This window comes from Myotis nattereri, assembly GCF_964212035.1.
Source record: "Myotis nattereri genome assembly, chromosome: 16".
In the NCBI taxonomy this organism is placed as follows: Eukaryota; Metazoa; Chordata; class Mammalia; order Chiroptera; family Vespertilionidae; genus Myotis; species Myotis nattereri.
Window position 1 is genome coordinate 45,546,167 of NC_138091.1, and position 25,357 is coordinate 45,571,523.

The 25,357-nt window shown below is 51.5% G+C and overlaps 2 protein-coding genes across 3 annotated transcripts in view; both read left to right on the top strand.

The window, feature by feature from the left end:
• Window positions 1–13,143, top strand: part of FAM117A (family with sequence similarity 117 member A) — a gene marked incomplete at its 5' end in the record, with an annotated part of 40,851 nt that extends 27,708 nt beyond the window's left edge. Inside the window, 6 exons of the mRNA XM_081109704.1 lie at window positions 4,365–4,460; window positions 5,901–6,011; window positions 6,472–6,606; window positions 7,719–7,920; window positions 9,180–9,330; window positions 11,913–13,143. Coding sequence (XP_080965830.1) covers window positions 4,365–4,460; window positions 5,901–6,011; window positions 6,472–6,606; window positions 7,719–7,920; window positions 9,180–9,330; window positions 11,913–12,213 — 996 coding nt within the window. The 3' untranslated portion in view covers window positions 12,214–13,143. The remainder of the gene's footprint in view (window positions 1–4,364; window positions 4,461–5,900; window positions 6,012–6,471; window positions 6,607–7,718; window positions 7,921–9,179; window positions 9,331–11,912) is intronic.
• Window positions 13,144–15,495: 2,352 nt separating this feature from the next.
• Window positions 15,496–21,693, top strand: SLC35B1 (solute carrier family 35 member B1). 2 transcript variants are annotated; one of them, XM_081109716.1, is made up of 9 exons: window positions 15,496–15,582; window positions 16,402–16,505; window positions 17,318–17,448; window positions 17,718–17,748; window positions 18,315–18,472; window positions 18,987–19,113; window positions 19,872–19,978; window positions 20,138–20,291; window positions 21,463–21,693. In XM_081109716.1, exons 3-9 carry the CDS (start codon window positions 17,401–17,403, stop codon window positions 21,513–21,515), a joined length of 678 nt encoding a protein of 225 aa, XP_080965842.1. In that variant the 5' UTR covers window positions 15,496–15,582; window positions 16,402–16,505; window positions 17,318–17,400; the 3' UTR covers window positions 21,516–21,693. The 2 variants fall into 2 exon arrangements, with proteins under 2 accessions (XP_080965842.1, XP_080965841.1); XM_081109715.1 differs by lacking the exon at window positions 15,496–15,582 and adding an exon at window positions 15,692–15,911.
• The last annotated feature ends 3,664 nt before the right edge of the window (window positions 21,694–25,357 follow it).

Consider the following 25,357-nt stretch of genomic DNA (forward strand, 5'->3'; position numbering starts at 1 on the left):
AAGCCTCCATGACAGACTTGTTCTTTAGGCCTGACTTATCCTTTAAGAAAAAAGATGGCTTAAGTCCTTGATAAATATCATGGAGTGTCCTGAAGGCAGGAGGCAGGGTGGCATCTTTGTTTGGGAAGACTTCCCTTTCTGTGACTTGCCCTACCTGTGTCATGTCGTCCTCCTTCTCCCAAGCCAGTGCCTTAACATTTAGTGGTGACACACAATTCAGTTTGCCCATCATGGGCCTGCCTTTGTGGGTGTGGGGGCCCGGGCACAGTGCCCACTTCCCCAAATGGTGAGCAGGACCAGTTGTTCAGCATGTGGTGTGACAACAGCACAGAATGTTTGAAGATGGGTTCATGATGGAAAATGTGAGCGTTGCATGGTCACTGTAGGGCCAGAGATGGTGGCCTTGGCCACCTGCAGCCGGAGTTCTCAGAACTGGCCGGCAGACCCCCCTCAGAGCCTTTCCTGTCTCTGTCTGGCCAGAGTCCCAGGGAGCCGATTCCCTGCTGGATTTCATTTCAACACGTAATTGCTGACCATCTGGACGAAGCCAGGCACCATGCTGTCCGGTGCCTCCACACAGGTATACTGGGTGATGCTGCTAGGACCCAGCTGGGCTCTGCCAACGTCACTGGAGACAACACAACTAGACTCTTCCTGCCACAGAGTCCAGGCAGAAACGTAGTTGGGTTGGTGGCAGAGAAACAGATTATAGTTGGGAGGCCTTTCAGCTCCATTTGGCCCCTGCCTTGTTCTATCAGGCTGGTCTTTGGAAATCTCTCCTCCGTCCCCGTGCCCAGTTATCCTTCCACATGGTGCTCTGGGACCCCAGAACCCCAGGCAAGGCTTCCTTGCTCTAACCCACATCAGTTTTGCATAATCCGAGCATCATCTGCACAGTTGGCTGGTAAATAGCCCTGCTTTTCCTCCAGCTGCTCCCCCCGGGCCAGGGTGTTCACACAAATCTGTTCCAGTGCATGAGTCCCGTTGACCAACGTGACTTTGGCCTGCTGAGCACAGGCTCCACCCTGCTTCCAAAGGGTCATCTGGAATGACTCCTTACCGTGCTGTCACGCAGCATGGCTTGGCTCCTGTTGTGCCCTAGAGGGTTGCTTTTTGACGGGTAGCCTTCAATAGCCATGACTTCTCTATGCTCCAAGGAGACCACTGTGGTGAGACCAGAGGAGGAGGGGCTTGTCCACCCAGGGGCACTGAAAATAAGGGGCAGGGCAGGGCCCCCGCTCCTGATGCTCCCGGTTCAGTAGGAGGCACCAAAGACCACACTTGTGCACATGCCTGCCATGAGAACTCTCAAGGCCAGCATGTAAACAGCTTCAGAGACAGCATAATCTATGTATAGGTACCCAAAGCTGCTATAACAAATTACTTCAAACTTAGTGACTTAAAACAACAAAAATTTATTCTCTCACAATTCTGGAGGCCAGAAGTCCAAATTCCATTTCACTGGGCCAAGATCAAGGTGTTGGCAGGGCTGCACTTTCTCTCAAGGCTCTCTGGGAGATCCATTCCTTGCATCTTCCAGCTTCTGGTGGCTGCCAGCATTTTTTGGCTTGTGGCCACATCACTCCCATTTCTGCCTCCATGTCACATCGTCTTTTCTTCTGTGTCTGTCTAATCTCCTGCTGTCTCTCCTAAGGACACTTGTAATGGCATTTAAGGCCCACCCAGATAGCCCAAGATAATATTTCTACCTTGACTTAATCATCTCTGCAAGAACGTGACTGCCTAAGTAACATTTACAGGTTCCAGGGATTAGGACCTGATACTGTGGGGGACCATTTTTCAATCTGTCACATCTATTGACCTCCCACTGCTGTGCCCCCGGCTCACTCCGCTTCAGCTGCACTGACTTCCTCATTGTTCTCCACACATCAGGCTCGCTCCTGCTCCAGGGCCTTTGCACCTGCTGTTCCCGCCGCCTGGATCACTCTTACGGGGCTCACTCCCTCATCTCCTTCAGGTTTTTCTTCAGGCATTACCTTTTCATTGGAGACTTCTGGACATTTAAAATCAAGTCGGTCTCCCCATCGCCCCCCCCCCCCCCCACACATCCCAGCATTCCCAGCTCCTTTCTTTGGTGTACTTTTCTCTTTAGTACTTGTCATTGTTGAGACTGTGTCCCCCAACTAGAACATAAACTCGAGGGGGAAGAGGATTTCTGTTGGTTTGTGCATCGTAGTGTCCCCAGCACCTGGAACACTGCCTGACACAGTTTGCATTGAGGAGCTATTTGTTGAATGCGTGAATAAGAAGGAGGAGCTGGGATTGGTTTGCCTGGGTAAGGCAGAGCCAAATATGGAGAGGAGAGCCCATGGGATGGAGGGTGAGACGGTGATATCTACGGCCGGGGTGGAGTGTTGAGGCAAAGCGGTGGCCTTGGTAGCACAGTTTACACAGAGTAGGCAGTAGTTGCTGGAAGACATTGCAGAACAGAGCGCAGGGAAGTAAAGCAGATTGAGAGAGGAGATGATCCTCGCTGCCGTGAATTTTCACATCCTTTCTAAACTCCAGCGCGAGCCTACATTTCTCCTTCCACCCCCTCACATGTTTCAGAAGAGAGAAGGCAGTTGAAGAGTTTGCCAGAGATGTTAGTGGAACCGGTGGCAGCCTGAATGTGGCTGCTTTTACCTCTCACCACCCACCTGTGAATACAGCATCTTCCTGGAGGAGGGGAAGCAGGCTCATCACCTTAGCCTTTGTCATCCCTCCTCCATAGCCGCTGCCACCTTTCCAGGGACCACAGGCTAGTGTGAGACTCAGCACTTTGATTAGCAGAGCTAGTCACCTGTGGGGTTGGCTTTGGAGCCCCGAATGGAGGAGAGTTCAGGCACCCGCTGAACCTAGGGGGCTGAGGGGGAGGTGGACTTCCTCCTCACTTTTCAATCTATGCAGCAGCCATTACTGAGGTCCGTCTGCCAGCTCTGGTTTAGAGGGATGTAGGCATCTGGGAGCAGACAGCTGCTTGCTTTCCATAGACTGTCAGGCAGCTTCACCTCTAGGGCTTTGGGGTCTGGGCCAGAGGATGTGCTGCCTGCCTTTTTCCTAAAGGAGGGGACTGTGGGGGGATGGATCTCTGATAGTCTCCCGTGGTGCCAGCCTCAGGGAAGGGAAGTAGGCAGTTGTCTCACCCTGGCTGTTGTTTCAGTCCAGCCGAGGTTCTGATGGGTGGGCAGCTGGGAGAAGGTAGAACCAAGGAGCCCCTGCCCAGGGCCCCTCCCCGGCAGCTGTCACAGGACAGGCTGCTCCCACAGCCCTGCTCAGCCTGTCCCTGCTGAGCTCTTCTTAGCAGCTGTTGGGTGTTGAGTTGTTGGGTTTCTCTCTCTTTTCCTCCCCCTTCTGTTTGCTGCAACCTCTCCGGGGAGGTCAGCAGATCTGTTGTAGGAGACTGTTCCCAGGCCCTCATGGTTTTGGCAGCTCATGCAAAGAACTTAGAGAGGAACTGGTTCCACTGGCGCATTCCCCCTTGGGCCCCTCCCTTGGAATGGAACTAGGGATGTTGGTGGTGGGGCGGAATCTTGTCCTCCTGCCTTGTGCTTAGAGCCAACAGCTTCCTCCCTCGGTCTGAGGCTCAGGAAGTGGGTCTACACACTCCCCCTGCCTCCAACTTGGGCCAACTCTGTCTTCTGTGCAGCAGAGGAGGGCGGCCAGCAGACTGACAGCCCTGTTCTCACGAGGAGCAGCGCAGGGCCCAGGAGAAGGAGCTGTGACAAAGCCAAGAGCGATCAGGAGTCAGGGCTGAATTCAGAATTCTGGCTCCCTTCATCCTGAAAATGTCCCACCCCTGGGTATTCAGGAGGCCTCCTAGCACTTACTCTGTGTGCAGGGGAAACTCGCGGAACCAGCTTGAGGCACCGCACCACACAGACAGGGATGGAGGGAGGGGATCTCTGTTGACCTTTTTTCTGCTTTTCCAACTCATGCTTCCTGTCTAATAACTTGCTCTCGTTAGGTTCCCAGGAACCTGGGCCTGTACAGGGCACATGGAGGGTTCGAGAATAAAGGAGGCCAGTGGGCCCCTGAGCCCATGCTCTTTGGAGCTGGTGGGGACAGGGTGGGCAATCCTTGAGCTCACTGTTGGGGAGCACTGAGAACTGGGCCTGTCAGCCATGTGTAGAAGTCGTAGAGAACAGAGAGCAGGCCGGCCTTGCTGGCTCGTCAGGAGGAAGGTGATGGGGAAAGAGGGAGTCAGTGGAGAAGCCTGGAAGAATAACAGCGGCTGACAGCGTTGAGGAGGCTGTGGAGCAGATGAGAGGGCAGAGGCCACTGCCTCTGTCCGGTAACTGTGTGTCTGCTTCCCCTGAGCCCGCCTGAGAAGCTGCTCCATTTCACGGTTCTTCTCCCCGCAGACCCCCCTGTCCTGGCAAGAGCTTGAAGGAGAGCGGAGCAGCTCCTGTGCGCACAAGCGCTCAGCGTCCTGGGGTAGCACAGACCACCGCAAAGAGGTAACCGTCCCCTTTGACCTCCTGGCCGGAGTAGCTGCTCTTGTCCACCCCCAGCACCGCGGGTGCACCTGCTCCCAAGTGGGCCCGCACTTCCATCTCCCTTGCCTTGACCTGGTCTTTCCCTAATGTGATGGCTCCTTGCAGCTGCCTCCCAGCCGCCTGGTGGCCAGGCCTTTGGAGCCAAGACCGTCCTGCCAGCAGGGGCTTGGCCAGTGGCCGCTGGTGCCCTTCAGCAGCCGGGCACAGGGTGGGAGCCACCATTGTTCTCACTGTGCTTTGAGGTTGGATCCAGATAAGCGGTTCAGAGGCTGGAGGAAGATAGGGAGTGCCTTCCTGGGAACTGAAAAGCCCCAGCCCCATATAGTACTTACTATTCATCCAGCCTTCGTTTTAAAAGAAGAAAAAAATAGTTATTGTTTCCAAGCACTTTTTCCTGGCCCTCCTTTTCTCTCAGGAGGGTTCCAGTCATCAAGGTTGACTAGAGAAAGCCATAGACCGGAATTCCAGGGCTCCCAACTCAGTTCTGTCTGCCACCGCCCAGCTTGCCAGGGGTCACCCTGGACTCTTTTGTGGGGGAGTCACTTCTGCCTTCTTGGTTGCAAAAACAGAAAAAATATGAAGTCTTTAAGGCTAGTGGAAAATGCAGAGTATTTAACATTTGTAATTATCAGAGTAAGCAAGTTATTTACACTAAGCATGGAGTCATGGTTGAATGATCCCCAATAGCAAATCTGAAAGCACTTTCTTTTTGGCAGTGGTCATATTGCGTGGCTGTGGGCAGCAAATCTACCCTCCGAATTCCATTTAATTTAGGCCCATATTTAAATAGCTCGGCTTCTGAGCATTTGCCAGCTGAGGCAAGTAGGTCTAGAATCCCAAATGTGACAGGGATAATATTCAAAATTGTCGATGATAATCCATAATTGTTACAGGAAATGGAAGTCGGGACAAAATCTGATATTCCCTCTGGAGAGCTTGCTCCTCGCTCAGCGCAGTCTGCTCTAAAATGGGGGGAAATCCTTCCATCCTTCCTGGTCCCGGGCCTTTGAGATAGCTGTGAATGTACTTTGGGGAGTGAATTCAAAAACATCATTTCCCATTTCTATTCATAGAGTAGTATTCCATGCCTTCGGAATCTGTGAAAGACAAAAACGGTTTGAGTGTTGTGTATTTTTAAATTTGTTGGAAGCTGATCCATCTGTGCAATACATGGTAATTCAAACTATCAAGTCACCCAGTTGATAAGGTTCCCAGCTTGCCCGATGAACCCATCATCAGAGTTCGGAACACCACGGAGGTGGCTTGAGATGGAAGATGAACTGCCATCTCCCTTTTAGGCATTTCCATGGGCCTCTGGCAGGAGCCGTGCTGGGAGGAGGGACCCAGTGCACATTTGCTGTGCTTCACCTGCCTCCCCTCTCCCTCTCTCTGGGCCCCCAGATTACCAAGCTGAAGCAACAGCTGCAGAGGACAAAGCTGAGCCGCAGTGGGAAAGAGAAGGAGCGGGGCTCCCCCCTCCAAGGAGACCATGCTGTGCGGGGAACACTGAAGGTATGTCACCACCCAGCCTCTCCCCTTTGTCATCCTCCCGGGCACACTCCCCCCACCATGTGGGCAGAGCCTCTCGGGTTGAGCAGCACCTGAGCCCTACCACACCATATGTCCTGTGGCCCCGTGGGTGCCCAGGTAAAGCTTTAGTGCAAACTTGGACTTGGTGAATGACATTGGAAGAGCTTCCTACTGTTCTGAGTTTCTCTCTCCCCCACCCTCATCCCCTGTACGATTGAGGCCGTGATGCTCCTGCAGCCGTTAAAAGTGTACCCCCGACCTCTCAAAGCGCCAACCTCTGGAGAAAACCCCACTGACTGGACCTATTGCAACCAGTCCCTGTGCCCAGTTCCTCCTTTACTCACTTGGTGTTGCCGTGTAGACATGACCATTACCCCCGGCCGGAACTGATAGCTACCGAGCTTGGTGGGTTTCAGTGAGTGCTTCATGTGTTCCTCCTCAGGCGTCCCCTCCCAGCTTCCCGGCAGGGTCCCCTGTCCTTCGACTCAGCCCCTGCCTGCACAGGAGCCTCGAGGGGCTCAACCAGGAGCTGGAGGAGGTGTTCGTGAAGGAGCAGGGTGAAGAGGAGCTGCTGCGGGTGAGTGGGCTGCAGCCTGGACGCACTGACAGGTGGCGTCTGGCTGAGTGTGGACGGGGGCTGGGACTCTTGCTCGTTGGGGCTCACAGGCGATGGCCGCAGCAGCAGAGTAACAGGCAGACACCAGCCTGCGGAAGGAACACGAATTGAGTTGATTAGACTCAAATGGACTTCCCCACAGGGACAGCAGAGCTGCGTGGGTGTAACTGGGGAAGGCTTTGTGGTGGTAGGTCGACAGAGGAGGAGCAGGGGCTGGCAGAGAGGCAGGTCCCAGAGGGAGGAATGAGCGAGACGTTGTTCTTCAGCCAAGCACCAGCTCACTTCCCGCATACTTGGCACCGCTGCCGTCACCCCTGCGCCCAGTGAAAGCCACCCATTGCCTGTGTTACCACTGCCCTTCCCCCATCTCCACCTGATGACAGATATGCATCCTTCCTGCCCAGTGCCCCCATGTGGCCTTCCCCACCCACTCCCAGGCAGAATTATTTGCTACCTCTTCTGAAGTCTCGGGCACATTTGTATACTGACACGGTACAATTGGGGAGTGCCATTTGGGCAGTATGAATATAATTCTAGTGGGCACACTCCTCCGTTTACATTTACTTGCTGACTGATTTTAAGTTGGCATGTATGTAGAATTTTATACCCACCCAAACACACGCGCACAATTTGGTGAGCTGTAGGTACAAGTGCCACCGAATGTGAAGGGGGCAGGGTGTTCAGTGCGTGGTGTTTGCGTACTGGTCCCATCATGGCCTACAGCGGAACGGTGTCCTGGTGGCTGGCACACAGGAGGTCCCTGCCCTCATGAGGCTCACAGCCCGATAGGGGTGACACACTGAGAAACCATTCAAATAAATATGCAATTATAGATCGGCTGCGAGTGCTACCAGGGAGAAGACCGAAATGCTAGGGGAGAAATAGCAGGGGTTTTCCCTTAGATGGGGCTGGGGAGTCGGGAAATCAGTGACTTGAGGAAATGGTGTCCTGCTGTCGCTGTGCGTTATGAATGGAGGATGGAAACAAGAGCAAAGGGAGGACCCCAAGGGTCCCCACAGCTCTGTTGTCCTGAAGAGCCAGGACAGAGTCATCACCCACCCTTTCCCCGGCAGATCCTTGATATTCCTGATGGGCACCGCGCCCCAGCTCCCCCCCAGAGTGGCAGCTGCGATCTCCCCCTCCTGCTCCTGGAGCCTGGCAACCTCTCCAGCTCTCCCTCCATGCCCCTGGCATCCCCCCAGCCTTCTGGCCAGACCAGCCGCGAGGAACATCGGGGTGCCGTCGAGGAGCTGGCATCCATCCCCAATGACAAAGGTAAGCTGAGGAGGCCCTGAGGCGGCCGAGGCAGCAGGGCCCACTCGGGGTGCAGAGCCATCTCCACTCCCTTTTCTGCCTCTAGTCAATGGCAGGCCTGGCATCTTTATTTGCCAGGCAACTAGTATATCTTTGTGAGTCGTCTTTATTCCATACATTATACTAGTCATAACAATGGTCCTTGATATCGATTCTGATTTGTAATTTACATAAAGTCCCTGCACCTATACTTTTATTTAATCCTCACTGGAATCCAAAGAAGCCCTCCCTTCATCCCATATTTGGCTTGAAGGCCCTCAAGTCTGTTCAGGTGTCCACTGTACCCATTACCAGCACTACAAATGGCCTTGAGGGCTCCATTTGTATCTCGGGTAAGGAAGAGACAGGCCCTGGATAGTGGCAGGAGCTACATATATAACCCAAGGTGGTTGTAAATGATATAAAATAAGAGAATGTGCCCTGGTTTGACCCAGATGGAAACCCAAACTTTCTGACTCCAAATCTCTACTTTCTGCTGTGCCCTGGCCGCATCACAAACAGGACAAGATCCGAGTCCTTCCTCCCGATAGTAATGATCCTTACTTTATAAAGCACCGTTGCCTGCATCGCCTCATTTGATTCTCACAGCAGCCCCATGAGGTAGGCTGGCCAAGGGCAGGACCTAACAATACACAGAGGTAAACAGAGCATAGAGTAAGAAGGAATAAATGTGAGATAAATACAGATAAAGTCAATATTTGCAACCTAGGGAATGTACATTCGCTGCGTGAGAAGCAAGAGGAATTTTATCCCACGAGTGGGGTTGAGTAAAGATTGCTTCTCTGAGTCAGTACAAGAGCTCTTCCTGGAAGAAGGGATAGATTTTCAAGGCTGTGGAGAGGAAGAAGCTATGGTATGTTGGCAGCCAGGGCAGTGCAGCCTTGAAAGAAGGAAGAGAGAGAGACAGAAATTAGGATTCCTTTAAGTCCGAGGCTTGGAGTTCCCATTGCCGTTCATCTCCTGGAATATACAGTTGGTATTAGACCTGACTTTTCTGTCAATTCAGCTGCATTTTTTTTTATCCTGTGTAACAAGATACGTATTTTTGTAAGCTGCCTCAAAGATCTTTTAAGGTCGAGTATAGAAAAACAGCCTGGATGAGCATGACGCCTGCCCCCACCTTCCTGCATCAGCCTCTTCCCTTTACGCCAGGGCCTGAGCGGAGGGTGGTGGAGATCCTTCTTTCAGCTCCACTGGACTCAGCCTTGCTCTGTTTGCAGCCTCCCCTCCAGGCCGCCCGGCCTTCCTTGAAGACGGCAGCCCATCTCCAGTCCTTGCGTTTGCCTCCTCCCCTCGGCCCAATCACAGCTACGTCTTCAAACGGGAGCCTCCGGAAGGCTGTGAGAGAGTGCGTGTGTTTGAAGAGGCCACGTGAGTACATCAGCGGGAGGGACAGGGTTGGGGGGCCAGCCCTGTGTTGTCCCACCGGATAGGCCCTGCTTCCATCTTGGACTCTCCCTCATCCCAGAGGTGCCGTCAACTTTAGATTATTGGTGCTGCAGATTTTCCATGATCAAACTTGTTGACATTACCTACTCTGAGCACCAAATTTTTGCTTATCATTATCTCCATAGAAACCTGCTCGCTGCCCACATGCCAGCCGCAAGCGCAGCAGGAGCTGGAAAGGAAAGAGTTCTGAAGCTAAACCCTTGGCTTCTTCTGTTTTTTCCCATCCCTGGGGGCGGTGTGAGAATTTGCTAGACCATAACCAGAGAGAGAGCGGATATGTTAGCAGTTCTCTTCAGGCAGAGATGGGAAGGGTCTCGTCCCCACTGAGGCTTTCTACTTGCTTCCGAGTCAGGTCTTCACCCTGCGGCTGCAGTGATTCAAGTGTCAAGAATGTCCAGACAGAAATTTCCCGTCCTTGCAAGTAAGGACTATGGAACATTCCCAAACCTGATTGGGCAACTCAGAGGCCGTTCTTCCATGAGCAGAGAACATTGAGAGCTGGCCCACACAGCCAGCCCCCTGTGATAGGCACCCTAAGAACTCATTTCACCCCCCCCACCCCCACCAGCTTTAATATTCATCAAGGCAGATTCACCGTGGATGTTGGTTTCCATGGCAGCCAGGAAGCTTGGTCGCAGTGTGTGAGTGGACATTTAGCTGGGACAGGTTTGTGGCCGTGAGGGCTCCATTTGTATCTCAGGTAAGGGAGAGACCGGCCCTGGATAGTGGCAGGAGGTACATATATAACCCAGAGTAGGAGTTAAGGAGAAAACCATAGCCAACTGGGGATTTCTCGCATCATCACTGTTGCCTGGTACCTCTCCGGAACCCTGAGTCCTCTGGGTGAATTGGAGGGAAGAGGCCAGATTGTGTAGCAGGCTCTGGACTTGTGTGCCCTTCCCTAGTCCACGTTATAGCTGAGGAATTACAACATCGAATTGCTTGTGGAAATTAGGCAGTTGCTTGTCTTGAGTCTTTTGTAGACTCCATGTTGGAAGAGGTCTTAAAGTCATCTCATCTAGATTCCTGCCCCAGTCAGCCCTTGAAGAAAGGTGCTAATCCATCCCTTCCTTTCTAAGATATCCCGGGATGGAAATGCTCAGCTCACCGGGGTCTCTTCATTGTGTCAACGTTCCTACCGGAAGTTCTTGTATTTCGTGGTTCTTTTGCCACATTTTCCCCTCCTCTCCAGCTGCTGACCCGTGAGATGGCCTGGATTTCCCAGCGGGGAATCAAGCTGTTCAGGGTCGTGCTGGTTGCCCTCATGTCCCTCACACGTTGCTTGGTCTCTGGGTCACCTTCCTCACGTGCGTCCGCGCACCCCGAGAACATTCCCTCTCCTGCCCATTCCACTCTTCTCCCAGGGTTGGAATTCTTAGAATTTACACCTAAAGTAGTAACCAGCTTATCAGGCTGTACACTCAGTGCCTTTTTCTGGACATATTATACTTCAAGGAAAAGGTGGTTGCTAGGAACCACTGGCGACAGAGCTTCCCCCATCTTCCTACACATTCATCTTCACTCAGGATCCTCACAACCAGCAGCTTCTCAGGCTGTTTAAACCTCACAACATGGTTATCCACTTCCTTTTCTTATCAGAAGGATTCCTTATTCTAGGACTGTCTGACCTAACCTCCTTTTACCCTTCCATTTCCCCAACATTCTCAGAAGGGTCTGGATGACTCTTCCCTCGTTAAAGGTGGGACAGTTCAGGCCACGACCACATGGTAAGTTAGAACTTAGAGCTCCTGATGAGGTCGGGCTGCCTTTCCCACAATGGTTGCTATCTTTCCCTCCTAGCACATATTTTAAAAATCACACCTTTCCAATGTGCTCAAGAATGAGATTCTTTAGGCCAGGAGATTTCAATGGAGGACAGTTTTTACTCCCACGGGACATTTGGCAATGTCAGGAGACATTTTTGGTTGTCACAGCCTGGAGGGAGGGGGTCAGGTGCTACTGGCACACCTAGTGGGTAGGGTCCAGGGATGCCATTAACATCCTATAATGCACGGGACAGCCCCCACAACCAGGGACTATCCAGCCCAAAATGTCAGTGCTGAGGCCAAGAAACCCTGCTTTAAACTGTAAAAGTCTTAGAAAGTCATTTGCATGGATCTCTGCTTTCAGGCAAGAGGCCTGCCCCCAAAACACTGTTTATTGATGAAATCTCCCAAGTTAAAAGATCCCTTAGTCTCTTCTAGAATCAGATTGTCAAGAAGTTCTCCTCTCTGTCTAGCTTCAATCCCTCCTGTTTCAATTAAAGTAGATTTCCTGTTGTTCAGCCATATTTCTAAAACACAAGAGCCAAGGAGCCGAAAGGCTGGTTGTTGCTCAGTACCCTTTCGTTTTTTGGGTCAAGTTACCATCCTGTTTTAACAGAGACCCAGCTTCTCTACTCCCTGGACGCTGGTGGTTTCTCTTTTGCTCTGAGTGTGCATGCACGTGTGTGCGTGCATGCGTACACACGTGTATATCTGTGCGTTTCTTTCTCCATCCTCCAGATCTCCAGGTCCTGACGTGGCCTTCCTGACTTCCTGTCCTGACAAGAACAAAGTCCATTTCAACCCGACCGGCTCGGCCTTCTGCCCCGTCAGCCTGATGAAGCCCCTCTTCCCCAGCATGAGCTTCATCTTCCGAAACTGCCCCGCCAGCCCAGGGTCCCCTCTCCCTCCCGCCAGCCCCAGGCCACCGCCTCGGAAGGATCCAGAGGCCGCCAAGGCCTCCTCGCTGCCGTTCGAGCCGTGGCAGCACAGCCCGCCCTCAGAGGAGCCCGTGCTCTTCCACAGCTCCCTGGTGGTCTGAGGGCACCCCCACCACTTTACCACGGAGACCAGTGCCTTGGTGGCAGGCCCCTCCCTAGCTCCACTGAGGTGGGGGATAAAGGCGCCCTTCCCTCTCCGCCTTCGAGCACTTTCACTTATTGTGTCAAAGCCTTGGGTCCCCTCTCTGATGGACGCTGCTCCTCCTAGTGGGAGGGGACCTGCCTTCTCCACTAGCCGCTGGGCAGCTCACAAATCATACCTGTGTTCTTGCCACCTCCCTTACTCGGTGGAAAACTCACTCAGAGGGTCTTGGGTCCCCTGCCCTTGGGTGTGAGTCCAAAGGACTGTATTTGGGGCCCTTGTCCTTGTCATGGAGCAAGCTGGCCTTGATCGGGGTAGAGGGGACACCACAGATTTCCTCCCCTCTCCTCCGCAGACGTAGAAGAGGAGACCGGAAGATCGATCCCCACATCTTCCCAGCCTCCATCCCGTGCTTCCCTCTCATTGGAGGAGCAGACCAAAGCAGCCCTAACGGGCCATAACACTTGACCAGTCCAGCTGCTGGCAGAGAGGGGACCCTAGCGTTTTCCCAAGTGGCATTTTCATCTCGCTTTCATCCTGACTAAGATTGTCTTAAGCAGCAGCTCAGCCTGCCCAGCCCCAGGTGGGTAGGGGAGGAAGGAAGAGCTGGCATTCCGCCAGGTGGCAGGTGGGGACTCTGTACCCTCCACCTGCCCCAGGACTGGGTTGGATTAGAAAAATGCCTATTTTTCTTGTATCGATGTAGAAACTCTATTTTCTCCCAAAGACACTATTTTTGCAGCTGTTTGAAGTTTGTATATTTTCCGTGCCGCAGAGCTTCACAAAATTGAAGAAGAATGTTAATGTTCAAGTTTTCTTATCCTGTGTTTAGAAGTTGTTTTTTTGCAGATCTTGGTGTTAATAGACCAAATAAATAAATATTCCCAGCAGTTTGAGGTTCTGTTCAATATTTGGGGTGGGGAGTGGGGGGAAGATGGAAATTGAGGGTATTATATTGATTACTTCATCCTTGTCTTTAAGACAGTGGTTCTCAACCTTCCTAATGCCGCGACCCTTTAATACAGTTCCTCATGTTGTGGTGACCCCCAATTTCATTGTTACAAATTGAACATAATTAAAGCATAGTGATTCATCGCAAAAACAATATGTAATTATATATGTGTTTTCTGATGGTCTTAGGCGACCCTGTGAAAGGGTCATTCGACCCCCGAAGGGGTCGCGATCCACCGGTTGAGAACCGCTGGTTTAAGAGGTCAATGAACAGAGTCCCTGTCCTCAAGCCACCAGGCGTGGATTCTTCACATGGATGAGTAAACAGTGGATCCACGGAAAGACCGTCCAGAATGAAGAGTGTGGTGGAGGTTTGGTGAGGGAGTCATCCTTTTCTGGAATGAGTCTGGAACGCTACCTCAGCTCAGGGCAGTGGGTGTCAGAGAGGAAATTAGGGCGACCAGTGGAAGACAGTCTGACGTTGTGCGCGCTCCTTGACTAGGAGAAGAAATTTCTTGTCCTGCTGCTGCCTCTCAGCTATTAATAGTGCCACACCTATAAGAACTCTTGGGCTTTTTGGGGAAATGGAAACAACCATCCCAACATTCCGATGGTGTTTTGCAGTTTACAAAGCATTTTCACAAAAGACACTAATCCCCAAGGTATGGATGAAAAGTTGGCTACCCTAAGGGCACTTGTAATAACTACAATTATATCTGTCTGAAAGACCTCAAGACAAACTCCTACCCCAACGTGGTAAACATCAGAGAACGCTTGCATAAAATGTCATTGATGTGCTTGCATAAGATATCATTTCAAGATTAAAACAACTCAATGAGAGAAATGTGATCAATCCCACTGTACTCCTGAGGGAAGGACAGAAAAGACTGACGACGCTCACCCCAAAGACAAAGAAAGATGCAATGGCTGGGATTGGGAACCAGGTCATTTGAACCCAGGGCCCATGCTTCTAACCACAGCTCAGTCCCACTTGTTACGTCCCCATTCATTTCAGAGGAGGGGGTCAAGGGGATCATTTGAAATCCCAGCTGGTGAAGAGGCGGAGAAGGGAACGGGAACCCAGGCCTCTCCCAGCTGCTGCTCGGTGCCCTGCCATCACTGACCCATTCAGTGGACAGACAGTGCGAGGGCTCGTGCATGGCGGTCTCTCCTCCCCCACGAACACGAAGGACCGAGGACAGACCCCATCTCCTCTCTCCTTCCCCTCCCGCTGAAAGGTATTTGGCCTGTCCCCTAACGCCCCATTAGTCAGCCAGGCCTGGAGTGATGGGTGTGGTGCTGCCCGAGTTTCCTTCCTTTGCCCCAGGCTGTGCCAAAGGAGCCGGCTGCTAGGAGGGGAGCAGGCGCCGCTCCCCAGGGAGCCCAGATGCCACGAAGTGGGGGTTGGGGGCGGGAGTGGAAAGACCGGGGTCCGTCTTGCCCTGGTTCTTGGTGCCAGCAGGTGGGTGCCCCACACTTGGATAAGGGAGGGGTCCAACACGGAGCTCACTGATCGGGAAGAATCAGGAGGGTTTGCTCCATTGTTGGTAATTGTGAGACCCTAGAGCAGTGGTTCTCAACCTTCCTAATGCCGCGGCCCTTTCATTCAGCTCCTCATGTTGTGGTGACCCCCAATTCCATTGTTACAAATTGAACATCATTAAAGCATAGTGATCAATCACAAAAACAATATGTCATTATATATCTGTTTTCCGATGGTCTTAGGCGACCCCTGTGAAAGGGTCGTTCAAAGAGTAATGAATACCTTCGCACAGCACGCTTTACAATTTATAAAACGCTTTCACAAACCGCAGCTCCTTTGATCCTCACCACAGTCGAGCGGTGACAGGGCGCTTTTAGGAATTACCCCGTTTACAGACAGAAAACTGTGGCACGAAATTGGGTGACAGACGCAGGTGGCCCTGCCTGTGGGTGAAGGAGAGGGGGCAGAAGGCCTGCCCCGCTTGGTTTGCCGCAGGAGGACCGCTGTCCGAAGCCGGGCCTTGCACATCCTCTGGTAGAGGCGGGTAGGCGCTGGGCAGCGCTAGGGGGCGCTAACGCTCCACTAAGCAGTTCTTGGCGTTAGGACCCAGCAGAAGCCGGCCGGCCGACGGGGAAAAAGACCACTCGATTTGCCCAGCCGGCCGCCACGCCTTCTCCCCGCCCACCTGTCAGTCTTTACACGGCGCAGCCAATCGGTGACCTCCACATCCTTCTACATCATCACTCCACGCCCGCATAGCTTGTAGGTCTTCCTGTGGAGCTCGGAGTTGTAGTTGTCCTCGGAGTTGCCTGATTGGAAAAATCTCGAGGGCAAGGCATTCACCTCGGGGCAGCTGCCCCCCCCTGGCCGTAGAGACGAAACAAAGATCCCAAGGTACTTTTCCTTTTCTTGGAAGCGGTTTCTGGGTTCCGAGGCGTTTCCCCCTCGGCAGCCCTGAGCTGGCAGTTGTGGCGGTGGCTGTGGGGCCCTGCTGAGCGGCGGTCGCATGCAGCTCCTATGAGGCCCCTGTCGCCGGTCGGCGATGTCCGGCTGGAGCTGTCGCCGCCGCTGCCGCTGCCGGCTGTGAGCGGGTCTCCAGTGGGGTCTCCTGGGCGTCTCATGGCCGCTAGCAACTCCCTGGTGCCCGACCGGCTGCGGCTCCCGCTCTGCTTCCTCGGCGTCTTTGTCTGCTACTTCTACTATGGGATCCTGCAGGAGAAGATGTGAGCGGGTCCCCGGGTGGGGAGGCAGACACCCCCCGCCCCCCGCCATCCTGCCCCACCCCGCAGCCTGCGGCGGGGTTCGCGGTCTTCACGCCCCTGCCCGAGGTGTTCCCTCTTGCCCTCCCGCCCTTCCTGCACCCCAACACCTTTGCAGCGCCGCTCCGCCTCCCCAGATGTCCAAAATGCGAAAGTTGGTCTTTGGATTCTCGGGACCTGGTGATTTCTCTTCCCTTGATTCCTCCCCCCCCCCCCTTTTGGTCCTAAGGGCTTGGGTTTTACGGGCTGGGACTTGCTTACACCCCCAGCAGGTTCCGTGACCTGCGCGGTCCTCTTTGGAATTGCCAGATGAGCCCAGTGGTCCTTGCCAGGCTCCCCCTGCCTCCAGCGAGGCAGGATCACTTCAAAGTGCCAAGCGCCGCTGGACACACTGGCTGACGCTGAAGGAAACACACTGATTCCTCCCCGTCTTTTTCATGCGTTTCGTTCCTAGAACAAGAGGAAAGTATGGGGAGGGAGCCAAGCAGGAGACGTTCACTTTTGCCTTAACTTTGGTCTTCATCCAATGTGTGATCAACGCCGTGTTTGCCAAAATCTGTGAGTACCGAGCTAGTGTTCTGCGAGGTGCGCCCCCCCCCCCCCCCCCCTCTATCCTGGACGGTAGGCAGGGACCCAGCCTTAAGGTCTCACTCCCAAGGTCTCCCGCCCCCTTTCGCCCGTGCATGGCCTTTCTGCGGAGTCTCTCAAACGCGTGGCTCTGGAATGGAGTGAAGCCCTGTTCCCTGAAATTAGACCACCTGGGTCAGATGTGCAGAGAATGGGTCCTCCGTCTTACAGCTGCCCCTTGAGAATACTTAATTTTTCTCTGTCCCTTTGGTTTTCCTTTAGGTGTCAACTGCAGGCATGTTTTGAGTGTTCTCCCTGCTCCCTGGGGACTAACAGCACGCTAACTAGTCCCTGGAAGGGAATGATTCTGTGCCCCACCTCTGCCCTGCTTGTGGTCTTGTGTTAGGCTTCGGTGGGATTGGAGCGCTGAATCAGTGGTTCTCCACCTTCTGGCCCTTTAAATACAGCTCCTCATGTTGTGACCCAACCATAGAATTATTTTCGTTGCTACTTGATAGCTGTCATGTTGCTACTGTTATGAATCGTCATGTAAATATCTGATATGCAGGACAGTCTTAGGCGACCCCTGTGAAAGGGCTGTTCAACCGCCAGAGGGGTCGCGACCCACAGGTTGAGAACCGCTGGGTTGAATAATCTACAGATATTTCCCAGTGTGAGAGGACAGAAATAGCTTGTACTTATCTTATTTGACAAGTTTTGTTTTTTTTTCATGTGGCTTCAACTTTTGCTCAGTGGTCCATTCCAGGTTTTTCTTGCCTGTTTTTTTTTTTTGTCTTCCCCAGTGATCCAGTTTTTTGACACTGCCAGGGTGGATCGTACTCGGAGTTGGCTCTATGCTGCCTGTTCCATCTCCTATCTGGGGGCCATGGTCTCCAGCAACTCAGCACTACAGTTTGTCAACTACCCAACTCAGGTGAAGCCTCAGGGTGGGATGAGGGTTGGATCAGAAGTTATTTGAAAAGGACTAAGGGTTTTTCATCTCAGAAAGTATGTTTGGGGAATGTAGAGTGCAGAGAGCCATGGGTCTGAGATTTAGCGGTGGAGGGTTGGCCACGATAGGGCTGCTTTTGTGAGGCTGCCGTCTCTGATGTAGGCCCACACGTACTCATCTTAATGCAGCACTTAGCATAGTACCTGGCAAATCACAAATGCTCAGAAATTATTTGCTGAATTTAATTTCAGGTCCTTGGTAAATCCTGCAAACCAATTCCGGGTAAGGAGAAGAAGATGGTCTCCCATCTTCCATCCTCTCTTCCTATCATAACCCCTCCCCTCTCTGCTGGAGCTCTGAGTCCCTGCAGGCCTCATCATCCCATTGTAGCTGCCTCCAGGACTCCCTCCATCCTCCCCCTGCCACCCTCATCTGTGCCAGTACCTTTGGTGTTGGGTATACGTGAGCTGGGAGCTAGAGGCTTCACGTGGTCAGTCACATTGGTGGCCCATGTGTTTACATTGTCACCCTACCTTCCATTTTGACCATCAGTTACTTTCTCTCAACCTTTCACTCTTCCTCGCGGTACCCACCTTTGCCCTGTTTCTTCCTGGACCTTTCACCTTGGTTATCTCCCTTTCCCTGCCTTATACTCTGTTCAGCCCTGTTGCTCAGTCGTCTCTCTCTAGGTGCCAACCTCATACCACACCCTCCTCTTATCCTCTATAGGCCTTCCTTCACGGACATACTTTTCTCCCATGAGTCTTTTCTTGGCTCCTAGGAGGAGGGTGTTGGGCTTATCAATGTCGACGGGTTCCTGAATTTTCCATTCTCTTTCTTCCCTGTAGTCATGCTCCTGGGAGTGACCCTCTTGAAGAAGAAGTACCCAATGGCCAAGTACCTGTGTGTGCTGCTCATTGTGGCTGGAGTGGCCCTTTTCATGTACAAACCCAAGAAAGTGGTTGGGATGGAAGAACACACACTTGGCTATGGAGAGCTGCTCCTGGTATGCGTTCCTGGCGGGGAAGGCAGCCTTTTTCAGTCATCTTAACCAGGGAAAAACCCCACCGAGGCAGACAAAAAGGCCACTTTTATGTCTTGAGAGAGATTGTGGTGTTCCTTGCCCCCATTTTTGGTCTTTGTCTCTTGCTACACAACCCCTGGCTCTGCTAAGGCCGTGGTCGGAAGCCTGAAATATTAACTGCAGCTCAGCTCTCCTGGGAAAGGGCTGACGCTGAGGCTTATGTCTAAATGCTCGTGTGGCAGCACAGGGATCTGAGAGCAAAGAGTGAGGAGTAGTATGCCTCTCACCGTGGCTTTCCAGTGCCTGGGGGACGAGGGAGCTGGCATGGTCTCTCCCCATCCTCCACCCGTGACCAAATGGCCGCATTTTGTTCTGAGGACTCTGTCTTAAGGCTACAGCTTTCTGAGGAATCTCAGAGAGGTGAGAGTCCCGTGTCCTGGGTCAGGGAGCCGCCCTGTTGGCCGTCTCACCGCAGGGTACAACCTTTCTTTTCCAGTTATTATCTCTGACCCTGGATGGACTGACAGGTGTTTCCCAGGACCACATGCGGGCTCATTACCAAACAGGCTCCAACCACATGATGTTGAACATTAACCTCTGGTCGACGCTGCTGCTGGGAGCTGGTAAGGAGCCGTTCTGCTGTTCTTTCCGTGTGTCACCAGAGGGCAGACTGCCCTCACTCAGTTGATCTCCAGCTCCAGTGGCAGTTGCTCACTTTGCCCAGGCCCGAGTCCTACCTTGACTCTGAGACGCCCTGTGTCCAAGCCCCGAGAATTGTCCTGGGTAAACCTGCACCGGCAGGCTCGGCTTGCGACTCGCCCCTGGCTCAGTCGTGGCATACTGTGCTAAGCAACATGGGGGGGACACACAGCGGTAGAACCAGGGTGCCTTGGGAACTCGTCCTCCTCTGAGGCAGGTGAGACATTGGTATGTGGTGTATGTTGAATGTAGCTTGAAAATGGATGTATTTGCTTTTAGATCAGACCTTCATAATCTTTTCCAAATCTGGGCACGTGTAGAAAGTATATATTTTTTTACAATATAACAGAGGGGCTGCTGATGGCTGGAAGTGACCAGTGCTTGGGGCTGCCTGGAACTCGGGACGTGTGGATCAGTATTTCCACAACATCTGAGGATCTCTGCTTTCAGTCACTTTTGGCAGAAGTAACTAGTTAGTTATCAAGCCTTTTTAGGAAGAGCCTTTAGTTAGTTTCTCTAGTCAGGAAAATAGAAAAAGGATGCCTGAGGGGAAGATAAAAGCTCACTCCATGCATTTCCCACATCCTATCCCCTTTCAGCGTACTTCAGTGGGCCGCGTGCGGGTGTGTGCAAGGGCATGGGCACACAGATGCACCCTTCACCTTTTGACATTTCTTCCCAGCGATCCTGTTCACTGGCGAGCTCTGGGAGTTCCTGAGCTTTGCCGAAAGGTACCCTGCCATCATCTATAACATCCTGCTGTTCGGCCTGACCAGTGCCCTGGGCCAGGTGAGTGCTTTGAGACGGGTGGCGTGGCTTCCCTGGGAGACTGGCCTGGCTGGGAGAGGTGGGGTGGCAGGATTAACTCTGATATCCTGTTCAGACTTTAGACCTCGTGGCAGATACCCAAGAACCAACCTGAGCCCGCCTGTTTCTGTCTTTCTCTAGAGCTTCATCTTCATGACGGTTGTGTATTTCGGCCCCTTGACCTGCTCTATCATCACTACGACTCGGAAGTTCTTCACCATTTTGGCCTCTGTGATCCTCTTCGCCAACCCCATCAGCTCCATGCAGTGGGTGGGCACTGTGCTTGTGTTCTTGGGTAAGTTCCATGCAGAGCAGGCATCTCTGGGCCATCCAGAGAGTGAGAGAGCTTTATTTTTCCTCTCTAAAATTTACTGTATAATTATGAAATTAGTTATTTTATAGAAAACTTAAAAAATAATTATCGTTGGCGTACAATAGTGTATTCATTTCAGTTGTACAACATAGTGGTTCGACATTTTTATACTTGATGTGATCATCACAATAAGTCTAATAACTGTCTGTCATCATGCCAACTTATTATAATATTATTGCCTATATTTCCTGTGCTGTCCACCACATCTCTGTGGCTTATTTTATAACTGGAAGTTTGTACATCTTATTCCCCTTTACTTTTTTCACTCATCCTCTGCCCCCCTCCCCTTTTGTTTACCATCAGTTTATTCTTTGGTTCTGTGAGTCTGTTTTTGTTTGTTTGTTTGTTTGTTTTAGATTTCACATATAAGTGAAATCATTCAGTATTTGTCTTTCTCTGTCCGACGTATTTCACTTAGGATAACACCCTCTAGGTCCATCCATGTTGTTGCAAATAGCAAGATTTCGTTCCTTTTTTACTACTAATATTCCATTGTGTGTGTGTGTGTGTGTGTGTGTGTGTATCACATTTTTTTTTATCCATTCATCTACTGATGGACACCTACATTACTTCCATGTCTTGGCTATTGTAAATAACCTTGCAACGAACATACATTTTTTTGAATTAGTGTTCTCATTTTCTTTGGATAAATATCCAGAAGTAGAATTCCTGGTTTGTAAGGAAACTTTTTTTAAATCCAACCTTTCTAATCATTTCATGTTAGTGATTTCCTTCCAGTGACTCAGGTTTCCCCAGAAACTGAACAGGGTAAAATTATTATATTTATTCTCTACTTTATGCTTTCTATGAGTTGAGAGAATGAGCTTAGAAATTGGACTGTTTCAGTCTTGCTGTAATACACACAGACACACACACACACACACACATAATTACCTGTGTCTTGGTGATTTTTTTTTCATTTGATGCCATTCTCTTTTCTCCGAGGGAGCTTTATAAAACCCATGTTTGGAAACTAGTTTTATTTAAAGCCCCAGTTTTGACGCATCAAGGCTGAACTTTCCTTTTCCCCCCAAGTCACTGGTAGGTTTTATTTTTCCCCATAATTTTCAGCCCATCTTCTCCCTTCCCATAGGTCTGGGTCTCGATGCCAAGTTTGGGAAAGGAGCCAAGAAGACGTCCCACTAGGAAGAGAGACTACCTCCACCGCAGGAATATTTAAGTTATTATTCAAATATTGATATCTCTTAGGAAAATGGACACAATAGGGATAAACGACTGGGTTTGTCTGTTTTTTTGTGGGTTTTTTTTTAAAGGAAGCAAAATCACATATTCTGGGAAAAAAAGCACTTGGATTTTAACAAAACAGAGTTGGCAGTGTGTGTTCTTGATGACCTGGAGCACAGCCTCACACAGAGAAAGAGGGAAGAGGCAGACCTTGATGCCCATTCCCCAAGCTGCTTCCTCTCAGGTGTGGTCACCTGGTTGGGTGGCTAATTCCTTCAAGAGCCTAACCATTATAGGGAGGAACTGTAATAGATTGCATCTTCCATCCCACAGGTGAGAGTCTAAATGTGCCAGGAGAGGTGGCTGGGTTAGAGCCTTAGAATGTAAAAAAACCCACTTTCTCCAAGCTCTGGTGGGCAAATATTTCTTTAAAAAACTATATATATTCTCGCCTGAGGAAATTTCTCTCGAGGTTGGGGTACACTGAGCCCCGAGCCTCAGAGTCTGCTGTTTTCACATTTCCCCACTGCCTCCCCTTCAGCCAAAGCTCACCCAAAAGAGAGCCCCAAATGTGTGTCATGAACAGCCTGGAAGGTCCGATTCCCTCTCCATCTCTGTCTGAGTCCACCTGGTCCCCTCCTGGGGGGGCTGGATTAATCCTTCCTGTCCTCCTGCCCCCTTCAGCTGCTAAAGCACTGCAGTCCTCCGCCGTCCTGGCTGAGCCCAGGTGTCACCATGCCAGCTTCTGTCTGTTGCTGGCGGAAGGCAGGGTGGCTGAGTCCTGGCACAGAGCCGCTGCTGAGTTTTCTGGGTGGCATTGGGGGGAGAAGGCGGAGCATGGACCAGAGCCACCTGCCTACTGCTGCCTTCAGAGTTGGAAATCGCAATCCTCCAGGGACCACACTTTACACATGAAAGTGCATTTCCACCAGCTGCAACTTTCACTCCATCTGTTCAGCAGCCCCGGCCCTGGGCTCTCCAGATGGGAGCCCAGCCTCCTTCCTGAGCCCTGCCTTGCCACCCCCCGCCCAGACTTTCAAGCCCTGCCTCACTCGCACTCATCTCCCTCTAGGGGCCTGGGTGTCGCTGCAGCTCTGGCCCTAAGGCCCCCTCTCATTTTGAACTTGAGAGAAGAGGTTTTGGGTACATCTACTGAAATTCCTTCACCCCTTACCCCACTCCTTTCCTTTTTTCAAAAATATATTTTTATTGATATCAGAGAGAGGGACAGAGAGAAACATCAATGATGAGAGAATCATCGATTGGCTGCCTCCTGCATGACCGCTACTGGGGATCGAGCCCGCAACCCAGGCATGTGCCCTTGACCAGTATCGAACCTGGGACCCTTCATTCTGCAGGCCAATGCTCTATCCACTGAGCCAAACCAGTTAGGGCCCCACTCTTTTTCATCCTGAAAGTTGCATAATTAGCTGATTGTTCTTCCAAACTGTCTTCTGTGGATCAGTTAGGTAGTATGTTACCAGACATGCCTAACGCTAGTCACCAAGAACAAGACAGTTCTCAACAACTCAGCACGGCTCTCACCTGTTCCTAAAGCAGGCATGTCCTACCAACAGTGGGCTGGGAGCCCCGTTCTGGTGTGTTCATCCAGCCCCCTGTCCACCTAGCACTCCCTTTTGTGTGCCACGTACTGTGAAATGCCGGGAGCTCAAAGCTGAGTAGAGCCAGTACTTACCTTTAAGGGGTTTATAGTCTAATAGGGAGATGGGTAAACAAATCGTTGCATCTCAAATGTTCAGGGGTAGCAAGGAAGGAAGATGTCTGGGCACGGTGAGGCTTGAGCTGGAGGGAGTGTGGGAGGCTGAAGGAGGAGGTAGTGAGCTTTGGGCCCACTGCCAAGCAGAGAATGGGGCTTTAAACTGCCTGGCTTCTCCCTCCAATCACTTGAAGTGAGAGCTCAGGCAGAAGGGTGGCTCTGCAGTGAGACAACTTCCAATTGAGTTGGGAGATATTTGAAAATGTGTGAGCTGCCAGCTTGTTCGGGGGGCGGGGGGGGGGGGCGGCATCCTTACCTCCGGGATCACAGGAACTGAGTGCCAGGTTAGACAGTGAGTAACACTGTTAGGTTTTTAGGGCTGATACATGTGAAATGCCAGACAAGTTCAAACAAAAGTATGTTGATCCCTAACCTTGGGCAGCCCGATGCCTCGTGTTTCTAAAGATCAAAGGACTTTCATGTGCAGTTAATTCTCAGCTATGTGTGAAAGGGAGGGAACCAGCACAGCTTTCCCCAGACACTGTTCTCTGAGTTTGAAGTGTATTGTACTGTGTCTATTTTGGTCAAACATCAGACCCACCTCCTCAGCTGTTTGTTTTTGTTAATCCTCACCTGAGGATATTTTTCTATTGACTTTTAGGGAGAGTGGAAGAGAGGGAAAGACAGAAACATCCATGTGAGAGAAACACATCGAGTGGTTGCCTCCTGCAAGTCCCGACCAAGGCCCGGACCGGGGAGGAGCCTGCAACCAAGGTATGTGCCCTTGACTCGAATTGAACCCAGGACTTTTTGGTCTGCAGGCCAATGCTCTATCCATTGAGCCAAACCAGCCAGGGCAAGCAGTTTTTCCATGTCCTGTACACCACTTAGCCTACGGCAAGGGGAGTGACCCACAAATGTGATTTGGGATAAAACCATTGAGAAAGCTGTTCTAGAATTAAACATTAGAAGAAATAAAAATTATACATTGTTTTCCAGAGGACTTAAAGGGGCAGGATTTAAACACTGGCTAATCTTTAAAGTGAGGTATTTAGGGAATGGATGGTGTGCTTTCTCATAGCCCTGTGACACCCTCATGAAGAGGACTGAGCAAGCATCTGCACCTAGTAGAAATGAGAAAACAAGTCAGGGGAGCTTGGGTGACCTGCGGGAGGTCCCTGGGTATGTCCCTGAGAGATTAGCTAGAACCCAAGACTCGGAGTCCTAGTATCTTGGACCTGTGCCCTTAGAGCGAGAGGAGCAAAGCCCCTCTGGAGACCCATTGCCTCTGCAGCCGGTCCGGTTCCACTGGCAGCGGAACCGTTTGCACATTTTATGAGCGGAGCTGGTCACTTCCCCCAGACGCCCTGCGGAGAAATTGCCCTGGGTCTCCGTGGGACCATCCGGCCCTTCCCACTGAGCACGCACCAGCTGTCCTGAGGAGCAGCAATCTCGTGTATTTATTGAGCTCCTCCTTTCCCAGAGCTTTTTAGTCCGTGACATTTTATCCTTACAACACTCCTGGGGAGAGCGCGGGCCAGAAACAAGTCTCCCCACATTGGAAACTGCATTAACTGAAGGTCACACGCCTCGGTGGGAGGGCAGGGCCCCAGAGCGAGTCCACGCACCACAGGCCAGGTCAGCGAGCTAAGCCCCGCTGTTTGGATTTCCTGGTCCAGGAGAATTTCCAAATAATTTGGAGGGCTGACAGGTATGCTGCTTTTTAAAAAAATCTTTCCAAGTAAGAATATTTTAAAAATCTAATATCACCATTATGGCTTAGAAAAGGACATTTTAACTCATAAATTGTAGCCCTGGCCCATGTGGCTCAGTTCAGTGTCATTCTGTGCACCAAAAGGTTGCTGGTTTGGTTCCTGGTCAGGGCTCGTACCCAGGTTGTGGGTTAGATCCCCAGTCAGGTTGCGTATAGATCGATGTTTCTCACACATACACACATTTATATATTTAAATTAGGAAAAGCTACCCATATCAGAAGAACAGACCTTTCTTCCAAAGAAATGATGGTTGGAAATCACACCACCATATAGAAAAAAAGGTAAATTAATTTTTTAATTGCAGAAAATGT